Consider the following 23855-nt stretch of genomic DNA (forward strand, 5'->3'; position numbering starts at 1 on the left):
TGTTTATGCAAACGTAAAACTTCTATTTCCTATGTGGTACAGAAAACAAAAAGTAATTCTTAAACTGTTTCAAACATTAGGTCTTAAAGAGAACACATCTTTCAGGATGTTCCATGTTTGTTTTCCTGTCAAGCCTAGTCCAAATTTGGGGACTTCTATTGGTAGGTTCATTTTTTTCCCCATGTGCTGAGGCAGATTTATGTACGAAGGTGCCAACCTCTATGTAAGTCTCATCTGAAAGCTTTGGGGGCTTTGCACATACTGATATTTTTAACGGTATCAGGTAAACAGCTCTATCCTGGTAACAAGAATATAATCACTAAGACAAAATGCTGTATTCTCAAGAGAGAAAAGGATTTCTTCACAACTCAGTATTTCTTGCTCTAGAGATAATATAATCAACTCTGGTCATCAGTCAAAATATCCTTAGGATGGAAGCTAATCAAATATTGTGCAATTACCTGTCTCTAAGCTTGCCTTTAAACTGTCTTCATACCTCAGAATGAAGGACAAAATTAATGAGAGAAAACCAAAATCAAAAAATTTGATTATTAAAATCCTCACTACAGTGTAAACACTGCAGATTTGGAAAGAACCTTGGAGAAAGCTAAGCCAACTGTATACTACAGAAAAAGGGCCTGACACCGAGATGGGGTGAAATAACATGCCTAAAACTCACACAGGAGAGCAAGAAGAGAAAAAAACATTTTTTTTCTTTTTTTTTTCAAACAAGCAGACAGGATTTTTCACAGATTAATCAAAAAGAATGAAGATCATTAGATTAGGAAGAAATGAGGAATAAAAAGTATGTTACACATAGATTTTAAGGACTAGTTAATCCGCTCCCCCCCACCCCTGAAAAACGGAAAAATTCTCCAAATATATGGACATATATCCATCAAGCTGCTTACCCTTAAAATATTCCAATCTTGGAAAATTCAATTTACAAATACATTATTAATTGCATTGTGATAATGAAATTGGTTCATTAAACGTGAAGACAAACAGCACCAGTACCAGGAAGTTAAGAAAGTAAATACACTATTACTTAAAATAATATATAATCACTGATTGGGACAGAAATGAATTACAGCCACTCGCAAAACTGTTTAAACTACTGTTTGATATAAAGGCGGTATTTAAAGACTAGTATGTGCTCTTTTCCCGCTGACAGGCCAATGGGTAGGCAGCCAGCAGTGGGTCAACATGACACTATTAAATAAGATGCATTTTTTAAATCGCTCAACCTTGAACCATGATACTGCATAACCCAAATTTTGCCAATCTAAGCCAATGGCGGCATTTTTGGTAGTCTTAACTGCTCCTACTTGTCCCAATTAAAACAAAACGACTCCCTTATTAAGCACTAGATTAAATGTAGCTATGAAGCAGCAGCCAGGCCTTTATAAATGGGCTACTGCCAGTGTATCAAAATGCTACTAAGGAAAATACAGCAGCAAATACTCTAATAAGAGCACATTATTCCACATGGAATCCCAAATTATTCTTATCTCTAGTTCCTTAAATTCTTGGAAGACTAGAGATGAACACATGTATGTAGAAATGGGGCCAGGGAGAAAGCAGCTCTGAGTGATGTATGTTCCTTTTTAAAATTACCCAAGATAATCTAAATGCTTACAGAGAACTCCAGCTATATCTAAATTTTTTCAAGCACATAGAACAAAAATGCTAGCAAAACTTTGGTGTATACCCCAAAATCAGCATTGCAGTTTTCAGTGAAAATGAAATAGGCATGGTTTGTGAAGTTTTTATCATGTTCACGCCACCCTTCCCTATCCCCTGCTCCTTCCATCAAGTGATCTGAAGACTACCTGCTTTAAAGTATTTGGTAACTCAGTGCAGAAAATTAAGGTCACAGACAAAGTACAACAACTTTTAATACACCATTAATACTAATGATTAAAAATTATTGCATAGTCTTATGCATTTACCCTAAAACATTTCCTCAAAGTAAATCTGAAAGAATTATATAAAAGACAAATAACCCTTTAAAATGTGCATGGCCTTTACTACCTCGATCTTCTATCCTTTTTTGTCTTTTCAGTACTTTTGTCCATCGTTTTCTCATTATCTCCCCTGCACTTTGGGCAGTACCATTTCCCCTTTGGTTTATAGGTAAGTGAAACACATGAAAAGTGAAACCATTCAATTGGACACTGTTCATTGTCACATCCAATCATTTCCCCGTAAGACACTTGGTTACATAAACAATATGTAGGTTCATTGGGATCTATTGCAAACTCAACAGGTGAAGCTTCCCTCTCCTGCTTGGCCTTGGAGCGCTTCTTCTTCTTGGCTGACTTGGATTTCTTTTCTTTAGGTGGCTGATCGTCACAGTCTTCAATCCCATTCGTCATGTGACACAAGTCACGGCTCTCACTGGTCCGCTGTCGGCGGGGTCTTCTCGAAGAGCGCTCTGGTTGGCTGGACTCCATCTTTGCTTTATCTGAGGCTCGTTCGCCTTCGGCGGGGTCTTGGAAACACTGTGAATGCAGCTCCATCTGTCTTGCCCGATTTTCCACCAATTCGAGCATTTGCGTGACGATCTGGATTTTTTCATCTCCCAATTCTTGACTATTGATTAATGCTCTCTGGAGATGCTGCTGGAGGCGTTTTTTCTGGTTTGAATCGTCTTCTTTCTTATATTTTTCATAGACATCATCAATTTCCTTTAATGTTTCTAAAAATGGAAAAGAAAAATCAGAACGCTATCGTGTGTTGGCGCATGTATAACGTTTCTCAAGGTAGCTATTTTTCACAGAACTGGTGCAGTTAGAATGAACTCAAACCATAAAACCACACTCCTTCATAGTATGAATGCATTAAAAACATTTTATTTCCCATACAAAGACCACATATTATCCAGTATAAAAGTATGTTCAGAAAAGAATGAACACAAACTCTCTAATATTCACTATTCTATATTAGAAAGGAGAAGAGATGTGCGGCTAATCAAGCCTTTTACACACGCCGGAACCCTCTCTGCCACTTCAGAGTCCACTGAGTGTAATATCTCCTGTACTTCAGTTGAACCTCATAACAGCCCTGTCTATAAAATTTCCATGCTGGGCTCTGGTCATAAAACTTAAAGACAGTGCAAGGACTAGGCTACAGATGACCATCCAGTTGTGCTTACAGGATTCACAGTTCAATCAGTGAGCTGCTACGTGACTCCAGACACTAGACCTTTACTTTCCTATCACCCCCTGGACATTCTTAAGCAAAGCTGACACAGAGAACTCTTCATTTCCCATCATATGAGTTCTAATGGCTCTTTTATTTCATCACAAGGGAGAGTCTGAAAATCAAACTATTTCCAGAGCAGATGCAGGTTCAGGTTCTGGCATCAAACTGACTAAGCTACTAACGAAATTACAGTCAAGTCAGCATCGGACCACTGTGCTTTTGTAGATAACTCAGCAGTTGGTACTAAGCTTTCTGAACTGCTGATTTAGGTATTGTATAGCATGTGGGACACACTTAAATCAATTTAAAATGGCTGAGTCATTAGAAGCTATATAAAAATCTGAAAATAAAGTTCTCGATGTCACCAAAAATTTACCTAAGTTTCTTATTCATATCTGTTCTATTTCTTATATATAATATAATGCTGTCTGAGTTCTGTCTTAGTAAAGGTGGAGAAAGTTAATTTTTATATTAACTCTAAGTTATCACAGCACATGCCGTACCACTGTTTTATCTTCCAGTATCATTACTGAAGGATAAGAACAGAGATGTTAGATGAGTAAAGTGCATACACTGGGGATATCTGCAAGCAAGGGAACACGGAGCAAGTATTCAACACAATTTATGAATTAGCTTCTCCCTGGAAACTGTAGGTACTCACACTTGACGGACAACGACTTAACCTGGCGTACATGACAATGCGCCACTATACATTTGAGGGTGCTCATACCTGCCTAGCATATTTTTAAATAAAGCTCACATCTAGCCCATTTGTCCAGTTAGGTATGTAAGCGGGTATTATAAGAATGCACTTTTCCTCCAAGAAAAATAAGGAAATTATATATTTTTCCCTCAGACACACAAAATTTGAGGTTTAAAAAATAAAGGCAAATCTTCAAATATTTCAAATATTTTATATCTAATAATCAGAAATTAGAAGCTAAATATATTATTTCATACCAGCATACTGATACTATACATGAGGAAAAATAGTCACAATTTTAAGACATCTTAATCATGGAGTGAAAGAAGAAAGGAAACGAACACTCACTGAGCCCCTTCTACGTGATCTCGCACTAAACCCCACAGCAATCCCACGAGGAAGCCATCGCTTCCAGATGTGAAGAAAACGAAGCTCAACAGGTAACAACCCCAGACTTTGAACTCTGCCAGATGTGTAGGTCTGGCTCTGGCACCCAAGCACTTTCTACTCAGCTGCATGGAAGGCACTTGAAATTAAGCATTAAATTTTACTTCAAAGGTTATTCACCTAAAAAATTATGAACAAGAATATTGGAACAAAAATTGAGGTTCTCTAATAGCCATTTCCCATAATATATACTTTATTCAACTGTGAAGTTGTTTTCTTCACTTCTCTGACTTTAAAAATTTTTAAGGCTACTTTTAAGGTTCTTTAGTAATTTCCGAAGTGTGTCAAATAGGTAGGAAATTTCTTTCACTGCCTATATAATTTATATCATAAAATACTTCTATAAGTATTAGCTCTAAAAACAGAAAATACTTAAGACCTAGCAAAAAAATAGAAAACATGAAACATAAACCAAGAAAACACAAGTACATAAAGCTAGTAGCTGGAGACTATGAAAGTTGAGCTTAGTAAGCATGTGCACGAGTAAAAATTAAATCATTGTTTTTATATTATGCTTGAAAATGAAGTACAATCTAAATGGGACAAAAAAAAATTTCTAATCTCTTGATCTTTTCACGCCTAATACTGTTTCTCATGTTACCAAAATTACTTCTGTCATTTCTAGGTGGTCAAGATGCAGATTTCCCTGTAACAAATTGTTCCTCCCCAATTCAAATGAAAAGAAAATAGGTTAACTTTTGTGAAGGCAAACATATCTTCAAAGAAATGTAAAAACCAGCAAGCTGTATGAACTTCAGAGTTATTATTATTTGAAAAACAAAAAAAATGTTAAACATACAATTCTTAAGCACCATGTAACATTTTAAAGTAACAATTCATGTATGTGCTCCATGTTTATCTACAAAAAATACCTTTGGAGAGCTTTTCTTCCCCTTTTTTTTTAATTCTTATTTTTTATTGAAGTGTAGTCAATTTACAGTATTAGCTTCAGGTAAGCGAAGCGATTCAGTTATACATATACATACATACTTTTTTTTCCAGTTTTTTTCCATTATGGCTCATTACAAGAAATTGAATATAGTTCCCTGTGCTATACAGTAAGTCCTAGTTGTTTATTTTATATGGAGAGCTTTTATTAAAAAAAAATTTAGTTTAAAAACAAGGATGTGCACCTGAAGTAGCCAAATCTGTGGAGTTAAACATTCCCCACGTAACTGAACAAGTTAGCTAAACTCCTTGTAAAATTGTATTTGTCTTCAAAATGAATTTTTACTTTATTGGGTTAAGATTAAATGAGATAATGTTCTGGATCTGGTACAGCAATTGATAATACAGTAATTAATCTGTACTAATTCGCTTCCCCCCTAACAGATCAGTCCTCTCAATCATATGGGTTCAAAAGGCAGAAATAAAGTATAGATTAAAAAAAACACAGGCACTTAAATGTTCTAACATGTTAAGGCCCAAAAATATCACCCACAATTGGGGTCCTCAAGAGATTAAATCATAGGATGAGTGACGTGTCTATAAACACAGAATGCGTCCAAGAAGTTAATTTTTTAAAGCCCATATGGCTGATTCCACATTATGCCCTAAGTCTGTTCCTTGATTCAGGGTTATTAAAAGCAAACGGCTCCGCATTTAAGCTCCTCCCCTCCCAGTAGCAGGCGCAAGGGCCTCCAACGGTAAATAATAAATAATACTGTTAGGAAGGTTGAGTCCCTGTCCCGGCTTCCTGGGTCTGATCACAAAGGGCAGCTTCTGCCTCATCACTGAAACTTGGCGGAGGACGGACCCAAGGGTTAAGGGACGCCAAGCGGTTGCCCAGTCAACCAGCTCACAGCCTCCAGGAGCCCGGAAGTGACGCAAGGCCCGGAACCTACGCGAGGCCAGGGTCAGCGAGGATTCCAGTAGCTGTGTCTTCGTCGTGATCGAGGATTGGGGAAAAGTCGAGGAATCACAATAAACATGTCCCAAATCCTAACACTAACTCTGCTGAGGACGAGCTAACGTCCCAAACGGCTCCGACCCCCTCCCAACCAGCCAGCTTCGCCAAAGCCTTCCCGCGACCAGCCATTTTCCAGACGGGCGGGAGCGCGCCCGTCGGCGCCCCTCCCAAGTCCTACGTCACGGCAGCAGGCCCCGCCCCGAGGGCGGGGGGGGTGCCTCCCCGCCACACACACCCCTCTTCTTTCCCCCGCAGGGACCCCCCAGCCTTTTAACCATTCGTTTGAAGGAGCTGGGAAAGGCTGCGGCCCGGAACTTTCCCTGGGGCAGCAGAGGGGAAGGGACTCCTCCGTTCCCGAGCCGGAGAGCCGAGGGAGGGACCTCCCCGGAGTCCGCCTTCCCAGCCCTCTCTCGCCCCCTCCCCCCTGCACGTTCCAATGCATCTGCTCTCAGGGGATGGGGGCCCAAGGAGGGTGGGGAGAGCCAGGCCCCCAAGACCAGCAGAAGTCCGGCGGCGGCGGCCGGCCGCTCACTCCCCGCAGTCCCCTCCCGGCTTCACGCTCCCTGGCCAGGGCAGGAGGGTCTGCGGCACCGGGCAGGCAAGCACCGGAACAAATGCTTGCTGCTTAAAATGGCTGATTCCCCTCCACACCAGCTGCAGCCGCTGGGTCTGCAGCGGAGGCCGACGAGCGGCCCCCCACCCCCACCCTCGAGACCCCAGAGAAGTCCTCACCGACCGCAGCGGGGGAAGGGAGGGCCGCGAACCCGGTCTCCTGCCCCGCTCCCCCGTCCCACACACCAGACCCCTCTGTGCACTCGGGGAGACTGACACAGGAGAAATGAAAAGTGACACTTCCCCGGGCAGGCTCCGAGCGACCGTGCCCGGCGGCCAGCGGACCCGAGTAGGGGAGGAGCCACACCGGCAGCCCCGCGGCCCCCTACCTTGATATTTGTTGTCCAGCTCTCGCAGCACGGACACGTTCCTCTGCATGTCGTGGGGCAGCGACTCCACACACTCGAGGTAGTCCTGCACGTAGCAGGTGAGGAGCCGGCTCCGCTCCCCGGTCAGGAGCGCGGCCGACGAGTATAGTTGCTGCTGCTGCTGCCCTAACATCCTGCCGCCGCTGCTGCTCCTCGCCGCCGCCGCCGCCGCCGCCTCCGCATCCAGCAGCCACACATGCAACAGTCACGGCCGCCGCGGCTCCTCTGCTCCGCAGCCCGGCGCCGCGGGGACACCGGCAGCCGCTCAGGAGGGCACAGCCGAGTCCCCCGATCTCCACTCCCCCCAAAAGAAGCCTTCACTCCCCGCCCCCGCGGTAACAAGCCCAGGGGCGGGGCGAGATCAGGGCTCCCTCCTTTTCCCCCTCCCTCCCCAGGACTAGAGCAGCGGGGATCCCCCCAGCGGAGCTGGCGTCGGGGTCCCGGGCGTTGACACTTCCTGTCCCCTTCGGAGTCCTCAGATGCTACCAGTGCCGTCTCGCAGCTCGGATCCCCATGACAAGCCTCTCGCTGCCCCCCTCTCCTCCCAATCACCCTCCGTGCCTGTCGGAGAGTCTCTCACTGGACTGCCCCCGCCCCTCCGGCGGCGGCCGCCTCTGCGCCTGCGCAGGACTCCCTCCTAATAAGGCCTGGGGCCCGCCCCTACCGCCCTACCGAAGGGTTCGCATTCTCCCGCCTTCCCTCCGCCACCCGGGCGATTGGTCTGTCAACTCTCGGCCCGCGGGGAGGGTGCGGAGGGCGGCCAAACGGCAGGCTGCGCCCCGCCCCCTCTTAAAGGAGAAGCACTGTCCAGCTCGCCTCTTCGCTCGGTGTCCGAATGGGACTTGCGGGTACTGGTGGCTGACTCCCTCCTTCCGTCCTTCCCCCAGGGAGGGGGAAGCCAGGCCCAGCTCCCCCGGCCCGGGGTTACCGACTCTTTCCCCATCAGGTGGATCTGGCGGGGCCCCTCGCCATCCTTAAAAGGAGCAGCACGCGGACGCTTTCCGCCGCGGCCCGGAGGGAGGCCTGTGGGGACGACTCTGCCGGCGGGCTGCGGGCGCGGCTCCGGGCATGCGCGGCGGCTGTGTCCTCCTCCCCGCGGGTTCCGTCCTCCCGCCGCGGCATTCGGGCTCCCGGAGCACCGGGGACTGATCCCGGAGGTAGGCGGTGCCCCCGCGGCGCCGTGCGGGTCCTTTCTTCCGTAGTCCGCCCGCCGTTTGAATCTCCCTCCTGACCTCGGCGCGCTCGCTCCCTTCCTCAGACGCGGGGCCTCCCGCCGCCCGGGGACCTTGCAGGTTTTGCCCACCCTCCGGCGCATGAGGAATCTCGTTTAATATAGGCTGGCTCTGCCCCTTACCTTGGCCAACAGACAACCTTAAAAAAAAAAAAAATGTCCTTCCACCCCCCCGAGAATGTTTAAGCATGAAACGTCGGCGAGGTCTCCCAGTGGCGTGAAGGGCACCGCCGCCTTTACATCTGTTTCTACCCTGAGACTGAAAAGCACTGGAGGGACGAGGGGTAACTGAGACGCGAGAAAAACCTAACCAGTAGTCAGGCCCGCGTCCTCATCTACGTGGTCGGCTGCCAGGGTTTCAATTCCGTCTGATGTTAAATGAAATGCCCAGCAGAGGAGCCGATTTTAATTCCACATGGTCTCAGGGTATATCATAGCGTGTGTTTTTGGAAAGAAATGGGTGTAAAGAGAACGAATACACAGAGAATTTTAATGGAATGCCTATGTAAACAAACACTATTGTGAGTAGTACCTTTAGGCTAAAAACCAAATGTGAGTGGGTGATACAGTTGGATTTCTTCTTATATCCAGTTGGTTCGCAGCGGTGGTGCGCCTGTGTGGTCACCTATTTACAGCACTTTTGTAACAGCTGTTAATAGTAAGTAACCGCTGACATGCAAAGAGAAATCTAGACCTTGATCCAGAGGATATTTTAAATTTGAAACCGAAACAAAGCACTCTTGGAAATTTGCGACTTGGGAGCAAAATATGTATATGTATTACACAAGACTTGGAGATTGTGTTATTATTCTGTGACACTTTGATGTTTTACCACTTGAATATTATAAGTCAACCCAGACAGTAGTGTCTTGTATTTCTGAGAACCATCTAGAGATTTTACTGTTGTCATTCTATTTAAATTTTTCAGATGACCCAGCCCCATCTTGTCAAAAAACAAATCACAGTTAAGAATTGAAGTGGGGGAGGGGATAGCTCATGCTTCCCACGCAAGAGGTCCTGGGTTCAATCCCCAGTACCTCCTCTAAAAATAAAATAAAATAAAATAAAATAATAAAATAAAATATAAACTAATTACGTCCCTCCCCCAAAAAACACCAAAAATAAAAAAAAAAAATTTAAAGGATTGAATTATTTTTCCTCTCAAGACCCTACTACTTTTGTTTACTCAGATTTGAATCAGCTAGTTTTTTTTTTATTGAAGGCCCAAAATAAAGCAAGTGCCTTATTATTTATTGATTCAGATTAGACACAAAATGCACGTATGGATTTTATTCAGGGATCTGCAGGCAGATATTACACAAGGTTAGAAACTAGAAGAGAGAAAAGGCAGTGGTTCGGAGTACCTAGAGCACTCCTTCCAGGAACCTAGAACAGGAAGAGAGGAAGGAAGGATGTGTGGAAATGAAGGCCTTTTACAGCATTCTTTTCACCTTTCATAATTCTGTTGAACAGGCTGAAAGGAAGCAGAGTCCAAACAATGATTTTTCAGCTTGTGTTGATCTAAACCTATAAAGAACACTCCTATATGTGTATACATGTGTGTCTATATGAATTATTCCAGACATGTGCTTTTCTTGCTCTATTAATTTATAAAAGTTAAAGGCTTCTTCCTGCCATACTTGTGAAAGCAGACTCTGTGGGGAGAGTTAAAAAAAAAAAAACAAAAAAAAACCACCGTACTCCTCAAATTCAACCCTTGACCTTGGTTATTTATCATGTTCTTTCTCCTCAGTAATCACTTACCTGGAAATTTGGGGCCTTTCAAATTGGGTTGCTATACTATGCTAAATGCAATATTTAAAAGTCCCCGGTTCTCCACAATATACAGTTAAGGTGATATTTAATCCTATGAATAAAGCAAAAAGACATCTATTTGCTTTTCATTACATATTTTCTACCATAAAGTAACCTTAAAAAAGATAATACCCCCGAATTAGTAGAAGTACCTGGCATTACATTTATTTATTTATTAAAGTGGCAGTTTCTTATTTATTTATTTATTGGGGAGGTGGTAATTAGGCTCATTTATTTATTTACTTTAATAGAGGTCCCTGGGAGTGAACCAAGGACCTCGTGCATGTGCTCTACCACTGAGCTATGCCTTCCCCTCACCGTTATCTTTCATTTTAAATCAGTTACTTTAAGGGGTACCTGGTAGGATAGTAGGAAATGTTTAACGGGTCCCTGGTAGACCTTTATTTATACTATTGTGAGGGAGTAACCAATTCAAACTAAGAAAACTATAAAAACAAACTAACAAATAGTTCTGAAGGATTCCTAAAGATACCTCTGGAGAAGATTCGACTTCTGCTTGAGTCAGGCCAATCACATTTGAAATGCTTTTTCTTTGTTCTACTTTTTAATATTTTTAAAACCTTTATTGTGGAAAATTTCAAACACACACAAAAGTAGAGGTAATAGAAAGAAATCAACAATGAAAAAAAAAAGAGTAGAGGTAATAGGACCTCTAATATACCATTCGCCCACCTTGAACTTTTATCAATATATAGCCCGTAACAGTTCCATCTCTAACCCTTCGCACTCCCTTACTGTTGCTGGGTTGTTATCATTTTATCTGTAAATACTTTTAAAATATGAACGGCTAAGAGATGATTTTTTTAAAACATCCACAATATCATTATCTCATCCAAAAATTATCTTACTCTCATTTAATATGCAGACAATTGAAATTTCCCTATTGTCTCATTAAAATCTTTTTACACTTGGTTTGTTCAATAGGATCCAAACATTCCACACTGCATTTGGTTAGGTCTTTTCCAAACCAGTAAGAGGCAGTTAATTCCCTATTTAATTCAGTGCAGCAGATAGCAATGTTTTTCTAAGGAAGATATTTAGATTGTTAGGGAAATTCAAGAAAATCACTCTGAACAAAATCCTCATATTAAAAGGTCACCAGCTGATATCCCCCTGCAGAAATGTAACTGCACCTACTGCAGATAAATAAATCCTTAAAAATCTGAGCATTTGTTTTAGAGTATAATTTGTTCTAAAAGATCTAAGTGAAACATTTTAAATTGTACTAAAAAAACCTTAAATTTTAAATCAATTCATTAGTACAACAGGCAATAACAACAAGGAAAAATACTAACAGTCTGCAGCTCCACTGAGCTCAGTTTTTAATTGTTTGGTTGCATAAGTAGTACACATTGATTGTAGGAAAAAAATAGACCAAAAACAAAGACATATAAAATCACTAAAAACTGGAAATAAATCTTGGTATCTAAGTACACCCCCAAGATGATTCCATTTTAGTTTTTTGCTTTATGGAAACACTTTGGCTAGGACTAAAGGACAAAGTTAAGAAAATATGTAGATTTTCGAGATGGAATATTGGAAATATGGGTACTGTTAGCCTGCACATTTAGTTTACAAGGGAGACAAGCACAGATTGGTGTGTACAGTTAATCCTATTATAGGTTACAGTACTGTTCAGCAATTAGAATGACTACTAACAGCAAAAGATGATCTTAAAATATTTTAATGAAGGACTCTATCACTAGGATTATAGTCATAGAAAATTCAGTATGATAAAATGCCATTCCCATAACCAAGAGAAAAAGCAAGCACGTATTACCCACTTTGGTTATCCCAGAGAGAATAAAATAACACATATGGTATACTTTGCATATTGCTGACCAGAAAAACATTCAGTTTTCCCTGGATGGTTACCATAGTTACATGAGCCGTTTATAACATCAAGAGGGGGAACTAGGTCACAATATTGAAGGAGTTTGAATTATGCAATTATGTTTCCTAAAAGCAGGATAAAGGGTTTAAAATTTAGGGAAGAGGGCTTTATACTAACGTCCAAAATTGAAATTCTGGTCTGATTTTGCTGGAAAAACTTCATAAATTTGTCCAAAATTAAATAGTTGATATTGTAGACGTAAATTGTTTAACCTGACAAATAATGTCATAGCTCGATCCATAAGTGTGATAAAAGAGATGCCAGCACATTCTGTCCTCGTAGAAAGCCCTTTATCTTAGTGAGCTCTCTTACCTTAAAATGTTTTTGCAGATAATCAGTAAGCCCAATGATAGCCTAGGATCTGGGAGTAGCCAAAACGTGTAAACGAAGCTCTGACCTCTTACCTTGGAAAGTCTGAGAGCTTGGGGCAATGCCTTTCATATGCTGCTCTTAATTTATTGTAGAGATTTTCCTGTTAATTTTATCAAATGGACAGAGATGCGTGGAATATATTGAAAGCCGTGATAGCATAGACTTCACTTTCTTTAAATTACACATTTTTGTTTTTTTTTTTTTTACTAAGAACGTTAGAAAAGATGATTTTATTCAAGAACCATGTCTGCTGTATCAGAGCCCTGCACAGTGCTAAAGAAACAGAGGTTAGATGAAGGAACAGCGAAGAAAAAAAATGCATCTCAAGGTTGCACAATTTCAGATTTTTTAAATCTCATTATCACTATATAGACTCAGATTTTTTTATACCTGAAACTAATCTTAGATCAATGATTTCCCCCAAAGGAAGAGAGAGTAGCTGGGTGAGCCCCTGCTGCTGCTGTTGTCCTGTCTGTAGGGAGAGATGGGGAAGAGGTTGAGAATCCCTATTAGAAATCACCTCTAAGCCAACTTGTCTTTTACAGGTGATGATATGGAGACCCAGAGAAGTCAAGTAACTAGCCCAGGGTCACACAGCAACTCATGAATAAGTGTACATCTAAAACTGAAGATTAAAACAAATACTAATCTTACTTTCTGGTTGGTAATCATTGGAAAGGAGAAAAGTACCCATGGGGGGAAAAATTAAGAATTTGGGGTATTATAAAATTACTTTTTCTGAGAAGTCTTGTGGCAAATTTAACAGTATTACCTCTGAAAGAAAACTAGAGTTTCCAGAATAATATTTAAAATAATCATAAAGTCTACGGCCATACCACCCTGAACGTGCCCGATCTCGTCATAAAATAATCATAAAATTCAAAGTACTGGAAATCATGTATCCTTTGGACTGTCATTTATTTTCAAGGGCAAATGCCCCATGCCTTCAGCTCTAGTTGAAGTGGCCTTTTAAAAATGAAACTCATGCCTCTGGCCAGGAGCTTTTTGCTAAATCTTTTGTTCTTTGTAATGAGTCTAATTGATTATTTAATGAGGCTTTATTGAGGCTGTTGTTACATTAATTGCTCTTGGCATGGTTGATTTAATCCAGCACTTTGGTGACTATTGATTTAGCTTCTGAGGGTAACAAATTTTTAAAAATCGCTTATCTAATCTATTTCCTTAAATTGAGGTTCTCTAACTCTTTTATCTGTGGAAACTAGTATATCTCTCTTTATACAATATGTGTGTTTCTGAAAAATTGTATTAAAACCTTATTTTGCTACCAGTAACTTTAAATACGCTGGTTCTATAATACAGAAGACCCACGTTTTGAAATTATTTATTCAACAAATAATTTACCTGATTGTCTTTTGTCTTCTAGACTGCCCTCAATTGTTTTGTTATGCTTGAGAAAACATAGGTTGTTTTCTTCCTTATCTAACTGCAGCCTACCTGGGGCTGCTTTTGCTTGTCCTAACCGGTGTTCATTCCAGATACTTTAGCATAATATCCTTTGCTCACAGAAATGACATCTTCAGGGAGAAGACTTTGAAGAAATGCCTGATGTGACAGTAGAAATATTTTCTTCCGGTATCTCATCTAAAGTAAGTACTGGAATTAGATTAAAACAAATATATAAAGGTATGGGGAAAATTTTGTACAGAAAATATTAGAAGCTAAAAAGCCTTCTGTTATGGGGAAATTGAATCAGAGAAAGGAGTGATTATTTGAGCCATTAATGGTGGGGGTACAACATTAGAATTAAAATTTAGGGAACATGATATTTAAATTATATCTGTAGAAACTATTTGTAACACTTTTATGCATAACAAAAAATACAAATGTAGTACAGGGTTGGACTAAGAGTCTATCTAACTTAATCTTTGAAAAATGGCATGTTGATTCAAAAATAATTTCAAAATTGCTAGTGACTTCCTTACCAAAGTGCCTACTATATCGAAAGAAATAGTTTTAAACTCTTGCCAGGCCCAGGGAAAGAGAAGTCACCTTATTTAGTTATCAGATTTACATCTCTTATGATCAAACATATGAACATGGTCCTGTTCAACATGAAACGCTCTCCGGCAGTCACATTGAGGTCCCTTTATGGTAATGTGGGCTATTGGGAATCACAGGTTTCCAGGTCTACCCAGGGTTCTCTCTTCCATGCTCCAAGTACAAAATCCTGAGGCTTCAGTTGAGAATCTAAATCTACTATTGGGGGGGGGGGGCAGGCTTTCTCCCTGTGGAGTCAGAGGAGGCCCTCCCACACTGGAGGAAACACAGACCTCAGACTCTTTAAGTACCACCGGCCACCTATCAGTCTGAAACCTGAAGTGACTGGCTCTCCTTTTCATCGATAACAAAGAATGCCTGCACTACAGATGGTTTACAGGCATATGGTTTTTGAATAAACTTCTATTGCTGCTCTTGTGGTGGTGGTGGTATTTTTTAAGAGGGGGCTTATAAAAATGACCCAGATTAAGAGTAGAAATTTTCAAAATAGGCAGCCTTAAAAAGAAGTGCATTGAATTTCAATATTCAGTCTACTGCCCAAAGTTAAGTACTTTTAATACTATTTTGTATGTCCTTCCAGTCTTTTTTCCATCTGTTTACTTTTTTTTTTTACAGAATTGAGCTGAAATGTATACATTCATCTGTATGGTTTATGATGACTAGATAATGTTCCATCACATAATAATATTGTGGTTAATTACTTTATACATTTTGGTTGTTTAGGCTTTTAGTTTTTCTGTCTTGTAAGGCTGAGATGACCATCTGTGTGCTCAGTTATTTTTATGTGTTTTGGATTATGTCCTTAATAGAGGCCCCTTCCAGCAGAATTATTGGGTAAAATCTTCTGCTACATATTGATATTTGGGCAGGTTTTCTCTTTTCCTTCCCCACTCCCTTCCTCCTGTGATTGTTCGCCAGTATCCACAATAGTAGTTGCTTCCTTCTGTGCCTTATTTTATACTCTTTGGGATCTTGTATTCTTCTCAGATTCCTCTTTCAGTTGCAAAACTGCCAGCTAACACAGTGGGACCCCTTTGTATTTCTCCATTAGCCCCAACTTGAGAAAGAGACAAGCTCAAGATTCACATTTCATCCATCGTACTTCCTAAACTTTCATCTCTTCCCGATCTTTTAACAACAGAAATACAAATCAAAATATTTTACATATCTCATCTTATTTAACCCTCACAATTACATTAAAGCAGTCTTATCATCTTTGTTTTATAGATGCAGAAATTGAGGCACAGGGTTTAAATAACTTGCCCAAGATCATACATTAAACAATAGATTGAAGATTTCAATCCAGGCTTATCTAACTTCAGAATTCTTTCTATTTTACCACTGTTTCTGCCTAGTTAAAAGAAAACTCTATGAACAAATGCCCAGTGGATTAATTTCCCAAATAATGATGTAGGGGAGGCAAACCTTCCTCTTAGATTCTGTGTCTAGGGCCTGCGAATTAGACTGAAAAGGATACACTCACAGGAGAAATGGCATACAAATTTTGTCTGATGCTAATATTTCAATTTTTTCACATACATGGAGCCCTTCATGTAAAGTAACTATCTAGAGAAGCAATTAAGCTCCGGGGGCTCATGTGCCATCTTAACAAAGGGTGATAAATTGTGGAGAAGTGACAAGACAAAGTAAAAGGGCTTTGGGCTTCTGCACATAGTACATTGTGGGAAAGTAAACACACTAGGGAAGGTGATGGAAGCAGGGTGATTTAGTGAAGTTTCATTTACGTAGACTTATCTCGATGTCACCTCCATCTCCTGCGATACACATTTTTCCCTTCCTGGTACGGGAGAGGGTAACACCCTCACAAAGGGAAATTTGTGCTCAGCTTTGAGGCAGAAACGGTGAGAGCAAACAGTTTTTCTTGCATCTGCTGTTTCTCAATTTCCATCAGCTCAAAACAATCCAAATGCCAAAGTGGCATATTTGGGGATGGCGTATTCCAGTCCTCTTCAGTTTACCACTGCCACTTGATGTGATTAGAGAAATGACTGAAATCCAGCGCTCCTTTATTCTTTGTTTTCCTCTATTACATTTTCCTCATGTTCAGGCCACTTATTCTTTCAGTTTTTCCCTCAGTCTTGGCTCCATGACTGTGAAATTGAAATTTTAATTAGGTAGCACAAAATGTTAATTAATAAAAAGCATCGCTGCTTTAGGTGCTGTTTTGAAATTAAGAAAATTGAACAAAATTGCATTTGTATTCTGCTTTAGTAATAAACATAGCCTGATGCAAAGGAACTTATGAATATTACCAAAACAGATAATATAGCCTTACCTTTTTTCTTTTCTTTAGTAGTGTTGAATGCACATGTATTATAAATTACTCAGGCCAATGTTATCCAGATTTGCTGAGATTGTTGCTCCTGGAAACCAATAAAGTAATCAAAATTCCCAAAGACAGTGAAAACTGACCATACTCACAAGTGAGACAGTAGAACACTATATGGTCACGTAAACTTGTGGAGAAAATGTGTCATTCAAAGTAGAGAATTAAAAGCAAGGCAAAGCTGGATGATGGTTGTACGTTTATTTGGTCTGTCCGTGAAAATTTTCACCAGGAGGAATACTGAATAAGAGGCACAAATGTCAAATGGCAAAGCCACGAAGCAGATCAGAGGCAGAGTTAGCAGCGGGGTTTCCAGCCAGTTTTGAACCCTCTCCATCAGAATGATCTTCAGCAGTTACTGGAAATGCATGTTTCTGCACCGTAGCCTAGTGTGACTTAACAAGAAATCGCAGAAGCAGGGCCCTGGAATCTGCTTTTTAGACAAGCTCCTCGTAATTCTTTACTCACTGAAGTGGAAAACCACAGCCTTGTCTCTGATTCCCTGCCTAGTTGCCAGTCACTTGAAGAAGTCTAGTCACCTTGTGGCCCCACATTTGTCATTTTCATGTGTAGCTAAATGTTGGCAAATTTTTCTTCAGGGTTTGCATTCTTGAAATAATCAGACATTTATAAATCCTTTAAAATACTCTGGTATTTTATTAATAAAGTGCTTTCCATCAAATTATATGACGAAGTTAGAGACATGTATCTGATACCATTGTAAACAAATTCGGCTGAAAAATATTTCCCTGATAACATATTAAGAAATCAAAACCATTTAGGGAGACTTCTGAAATACTTAGAGACAAATGATTTGCTTCACAATAATATAGGAAGTAGGGTAGTTGATGAAGTTACAGATGAAATATGATTGACAATGAGTTTGTAGATGTTAAGTTGGGTGATGATTATATAGGAGTTCATGATATTATTTTGTCTGCTTTTATATATGCTTAATATACTCCATAACAAAAAAAAATTGAAAGAAACAAAAGCTGCCCACCCTATGCTTTCTAAAGACTGTCTTATTACAAAATCCCTGGGGTTTGCTGCTGATTACTCTCTTGGTTTCGCTACTGGGAATTTTAGATATAAAACTAAGAATATATTAACTGTATATTAGTTGTAATTTTAAAGCTCAGTTAAGCCTAAGTTAAGAGACCCAGGATGTGTTTACTATTGATAAGATTTTTTCAGAATTAAGAAATCCCTACAGTGTTATCACTGGATGAATAGAAAAACAAAATGTGATATGTTCACATAAAGGAAAAGGAAGTCTTAAAAGGGAACAAAGGTCTGACACATGCTACGATATGGGTAAACCTTGAGGACATTCTGCTAAGTGAAATAAGCCAGTTACAAAAGGACACATGCTGTATAATTCCACTTGTAGGAGGTACCTAGAATAGTCAAATTCATAGATAGAAAGTGAAATGGTGGTTGCTGGGCTGAGGCGGGGTGGGGGGGATGAGGACGACAAAGTTCTGGAGATGGATGGTAGTGATGGCTGCACAACAATGTGAATGTACTTTAAAATGACACATTTTGTGTTATGTGTATTTTACTATAATTTTAAACATTATTGAGCATCTACTAAGTGACCCCTGATGAACAAGACAGTAAGTTGCCCGGCCTCATGAAGCTTCCATTGTAGTGGAGGAAACAGATAATGACTAAGCAAAAATTAAGTAAGATAATTAAAGAAATAAAGAGGGGTTTGTGAGTACTGGGAGTAAGAGAGATTCACTCTGGATAGTGATACGAGGTAAGACCTAAAGGATGAGAATGAACCTTTAAAGTCATTCTAGGTAAAGGATGCAGCAAGTATTAAAGTCCTGAGGATGGGAAGAGGAAGAGAATGAGGCCAGGGTGATGGAAGAAGCATGTACTACGGTCTGGAATCTTTTGAGTTTGTTTGAAGAAGGATAATGATGGGTTAGAGCAAGAGTCGGCAAACTTTTTCTGTAAAGGACCAGATAATAAATCATTTAGGCCTTGCAATCCCAGAGGAAAACAAACAAACAAATACATTCCTACAATGACATTGGTTAAGAGAAATGTCTGACATACTGTCTATAATTTTAAGAAAGGTGAGGCCAATAGTGACCATTTCTTTGCTCCACTTAGAAATGACCAGAGCCCTACCTGAACTATCCTCCATCCAAAGGTGGGACTAATAACAGGAAGAGGAGCCATAAGTGAGAAGTAACAGAAAAATACAATGTTTGTTAAAAGGCTTACTTGGATATTTGGAAGAGATCATGCTGTTGAGCTAAATTAGAGGTGATGTTGGAAGTAAGCAACTTTGTTTTTGATACCTGTGAGCACCATTCCATTCTCCAGTAAATTCCTTAGGTGTTTGGCATATCAGGCCCAATACATGTTTATTGAATAAGAGGTTTATGTGTTTTCTGTGTTTCTGTTTATTTCCTAAGAAATCAGTGCCCTAATGCTGCCCCCTTCTGGCCCCATGACCCTCTCTCTGGACTTTTCTCCTGAGCCTGAACCTTCCCAGGCAACGCTGCCCACTACAGACCTAGGTGGTTTGACTCTGTGGTTCCCCTTCCCCACAAAGATACTAAGATGTTAAAAGACATCAGTAGTGTAGGTAGAGTAAGTTAGTTTTTCCTACTTTTGAATTTCATATTTGATTTTTTAAAATCTTACCCAAGTTGACCTACAACTCTTATTACGGACTTCTACTGTGTAAGAGGGTAGTGAGCTGTGGTATGTGTTATATAATACAGATATGTGCCAGAGTATTTTCCCCACATTTAAAACTAAAAGTGATTTTTGCCAAATGTTCTCTTAAAAAATAATTAAATTTAGCTTTTTTTTCTGGAGATAAATAATTCTTTTTCATAAATTTTTAAAGTCATAAGGGAAACACAATAAAGCAAATAACTGGTTTAAGCCAAAATTGGGATTTAATTTCTTAAAGGTAGTCTCGGTAGATTGACTTTAAGTTAAGGTTATAAATAGATTTTTTAAAACATTTTTTTATTGATTTATAATGATTTTACAATGTTGTGTCAAATTCCAGTGTTCAGCACAATTTTTCAGTCATACATGGACATATACACACTCATTGTCACATTTTTTCTCTGTGAGCTACCATAACATTTTATAAATAGATTTTAATTAATGTTACTTACAGCATGAAAATATATTGACAATGTTCAATAGTGAAGCTATTTAAAACCATCAGTCAAAGCAGTATTAATAAAAATAGATTCTAAAACAATTTTTTATAAGACTTTGTAAAAACATTTTCTTATTGAGTGAAATGATCAGACTCATATATAAGCTCAGTAGTTACAAAATTATTGTTGATGTGTTGGTTTCTAAATCTCTTTTATAGGCCTACTTGTGCATAAAAAATATTTTTGAAACTGCAAATAAAGAGTAAAATTTGCCTCTTTAAAAGGACCCTGTGCTTATTTTGGCTGTGCAAGTACTTGGTCCTGGAGTGAATTTGAAATACACACTCCCAGATGTCATTTTCAATTGAAATGAGACCATTTTGGTCCTTGTTCTTGATGCTTGTGAAGCTCCCAAAAGCTTGCTCATTTAACTTGAGCATTGCTGCAAAATTTTCATTGTCTGTGAGTAGCAGACTTTTTTTTGGTGGAGGTACCGGGGACTAGAGATGTGAATCCAGGACCTCACACATCTAGGCATGCACTTTACCACTGAGCTACAGTGAGATACTTTTCTTTTGCAGAAATACTGAACTTGTCTAGAGAGAGATCAGGAATCTCCTCTAGTGCACACTATCAGACTGCTGTTTACAAAGTTCCTCCTCTTTTTGCAAAGTGAAGTCCTCAAGCTGAGCAGAAGGTTCAGAGGCAGGGTACCTCGCTGAGTTGTTGAGTGGTGTTGGAGGGGAGGGTCAACATGTTCCACAATGTCTGTAGTTCTTCCAGGAGGTTTACAGTAAGACTTGAGACTCTCAGAAATCTTTCCTCATTCTTAGGGCCAAACAGCAGTGGAAACATTGCAGGATGTTTATCAACATGATTTTTCCAAATATTCAATTTCTTTTTTAGACCCAAGCATCTTGTTACTTGGAGTCAAAACATTTTCTCCATGGCCTCAAAGATACTTGTTCAGCTAGTTCCTGTGATGAAGTATTTGCCACATAGTCCAGTTTCTGCTGACATTATCTTCAAAGCATTCAGAAAAATCGGATCATCAGATAACTAGCATATGCTACACCCAAGAACAGTTAGAATTTTTATGCTATCCATGTTTCATTGAACCACTAATATTTAGTTTATACTAGTTTTTTAAAGTAAGGGTTTTCTAGGTTTACTCATGCAGCAATCTCAGGGCTTCCAAAAAGGGCCACCTTGTTCCACAACTCCAAGGGACCTCAGTGTAGTCCATGTGAACGTTGGCCCCAAGTGTTATGCAACCCAGTGACTCTGGATTTCTTACTCAAGCCCTCTTTGTTTCCATCTCTTGGACCTTCCTAAGGAGGGATGCATTCTTTGATTAGTCAGGGGGTAAATGAGGCCGGCTCATTACATGGAAATTGTCATTACTCCCACCGCTGCAATACTGACACAGGTAAAGCTCATGCCGGGGACGAGAGGTCATGACCCACTTGTCTCGAATGCCCCCTTCCCTTCTTTACCTGCCTCCTCAAAATCTAGTAGGGCTGGAATGGGGGATTTCTACTTCTTGGCTAACCCTGTATGGACTTCCCCAAAGTCACGTTACCCTTCTCTCCTTCCCTATATGAGTCATAATGGCAGGATGACTGCTGGGGACTGTGAATTTCAGGGGAAGGGAGGAGTATTTTCAGAATGGTATTATTCTTATTTTACCTACTGTACCTATATCAAAGGTCTTGTTAATTGCATTCAATTTTTTGAAATGAAAAATGAGGACAAAGGTGCACCTCTTTACCCAACATTGGTTTCCAAACTGCAAGTTACTGGGCATGTGATTCTTTCATTAAATAATCCACGACAGCACATACAGGTAAGACAAACTTGAGATGCTTTTGTGGACCTTTTATTAGCTTTTAATTCATGAGAACCATTTTTTTCCCTCAGCAAGTGTAGAAAAATATTTAATATACAAATGGCAAAGAGTAATGAGACAGGATTCATTAAATTAGAACCAGGTAATTATTTAGTCTTCTAAAAGAACACTAGGTCTGAGTCCCTACTTCAACATTTACACATGGTGAGTTCTTGCAGTGCTGACATAGTTTTATTTTTGACCTAGGTAATTGTTATGTTGGCATTTAATAATTGGACTTTATGGACTTCTGCAATTATATTTCACAAAAAGAAATGGTAACTATTTTTAGTGTTATATAAATGTTAATTTATGTGATGTTCCCTTAAGCCTGACCTGGGTCCCTACTAACTGTGAATTCTAATATTGCTTATTGCTTAAAAACAGGTTAGTTCCATTTAGTAATTGGTGGCTTTCTGCTTACATCCACTACCTGTTGCAGAAGGAAGCTGCCATCTACACCAGGCCTCACAATTGCTAATCCTCCTTCTGTTCAGTCCCAGGAGGAGCCAAGGAATTGAGAAAGGTAGAAGGAATTCAGCCTTGGGGTGTGGCTGCCCTCCTTCAACCAAAGTAGGTCTGCTCCTGTTTTCACACACCCAGGGCTCCATTTTTCTTTGAAGAAATATGCCTAAAAGAGAGCTTGAAATCCACTGATTGCATATTCTGAGCTCAGGTTTAATCATTTCAACGTCCAGATTAGTCGTAAGGAAAACACTAGGTGATTCTGATCTTGTGGCTGTGTCTTTACATTTCTCTTCCAGTTTTGTGCATTATACTTAAGTTCCACTTCTACGTAAGAGCAGTTTTATGGCTCCCTGTACTTGCTGTTTATGCTGTATCCGTTTGGTTGTTCCTAATGACTTCCAAGGATACTGATTCTACTCATAAATGTTTCAAAATCACAAAAAGTATTTGATTGCTTTCTGTTAAGCACCGGCATATGAAATCTCTAGTTTTTACTAAAAAGAGTATCCTGTATCTAACCCTTCCTGTTTAGTATTACTTTTTTTCTTTCCAAGTTAGTCAATTTAGTTTGGGAACTTGCCCACTAACTACACATTTTCTTGCTGTACAAACCACAAAGGAAGAGATAAAAAGAACTTTAAAAATTAGTATTTTTACATAATGATCGTCCTTCAGTAGTCTTTTTAAAGAAGGGAAACAGAAAAATGGAGAGAGTAAAGTTGATAATAGGGAAGGGAAAAGGAATGGTTCCAGCTGGACAGCAATTAACCTGCGTTCAGTGAAATTTCCTTTTTTTTTTTTTTTTGCAGAGGGGTAGTAGGAACATGAATGGCTTGACAGCTCTGCACTCATCTATTTTTGTTTAAATGGTAGAAAGCTACAAAGAGCTTCTTTAATCATCAACCACAGAAAATATTTTTCAAGTCATGCTTGAACAGATACCCATAGATTTGCCAGTGTCTCAAAGTGTCAGTGTAGGACTTCAGCACCACTGAAGACAAAGCCTACCAATTCTCCGTAAGTTATTCACACAGTTGTAGAATTGACCTGCTTCCAGACGATGCTTGCTTTAGTTAACTTCTCACTACCAGTCGCTTTGGAATCCAAAGAGGAAGGCGAAATCTGTACCAAGAAAAGCTGTACTTGGCAGAGAGAACGATGGCCCTTTCACACCTAATTTAAAATGGAGCTTGCGTCTGATAACACATACCAACAGCCTTGGAATTACACATATCCTCATGACAATTACCCCAGCCAATGGCAGCAGCTGCAGGCCCCCCAAATTGGGGTTAAACTCATGAAAATACCATTCTTTAAGAACAACTTCCTAACTTTACCATTAAAAAAAATTCCCTATTTTAGCACCATCAAGAAAAATTAATTTCAGGACCTCAATTCACCTTGACTTAGA

At 40.0% G+C, this 23855-nt stretch overlaps 1 protein-coding gene and 1 long non-coding RNA gene across 3 annotated transcripts in view; one reads left to right on the plus strand and one right to left on the minus strand.

Moving 5' to 3' along the window:
• On the minus strand, positions 1-8097 carry ING2 (inhibitor of growth family member 2). Its single transcript, XM_032468718.1, has 2 exons — positions 7208-8097; positions 1-2701 (listed from the first exon to the last, which is right to left on the minus strand). The coding sequence occupies exons 1-2, from the start codon at positions 7377-7379 to the stop codon at positions 2031-2033; spliced, it is 843 nt and encodes a 280-aa protein (XP_032324609.1). The 5' UTR covers positions 7380-8097; the 3' UTR covers positions 1-2030.
• Positions 8052-23855, plus strand: part of LOC116660081 — an 18534-nt gene continuing 2730 nt past the window's right edge. Inside the window, exons 1-3 of one of the 2 annotated variants that reach the window (XR_004315456.1) lie at positions 8052-8094; positions 8193-8403; positions 14106-14186. This is a non-coding gene — a long non-coding RNA (uncharacterized LOC116660081). Of the gene's footprint in view, positions 8404-14105; positions 14187-23855 lie in introns of both variants that reach the window. The other variant, XR_004315455.1, reaches the window with a different exon arrangement.

This window comes from Camelus ferus, chromosome 26 (assembly GCF_009834535.1).
Source record: "Camelus ferus isolate YT-003-E chromosome 26, BCGSAC_Cfer_1.0, whole genome shotgun sequence".
NCBI lineage: Eukaryota > Metazoa > Chordata > Mammalia > Artiodactyla > Camelidae > Camelus > Camelus ferus.

Bases quoted from the DNA above. Each gene is read 5' to 3' on its own strand.
- ING2 (XM_032468718.1), bottom strand. From the start codon at position 7,379: ATGTTAGGGCAGCAGCAGCAGCAACTATACTCGTCGGCCGCGCTCCTG. The intron at 2,702-7,207 runs GTAGGGGGCCGC...TTCCATTTTTAG, and splicing joins GCTGGACAACAAATATCAAG to AAACATTAAAGGAAATTGAT.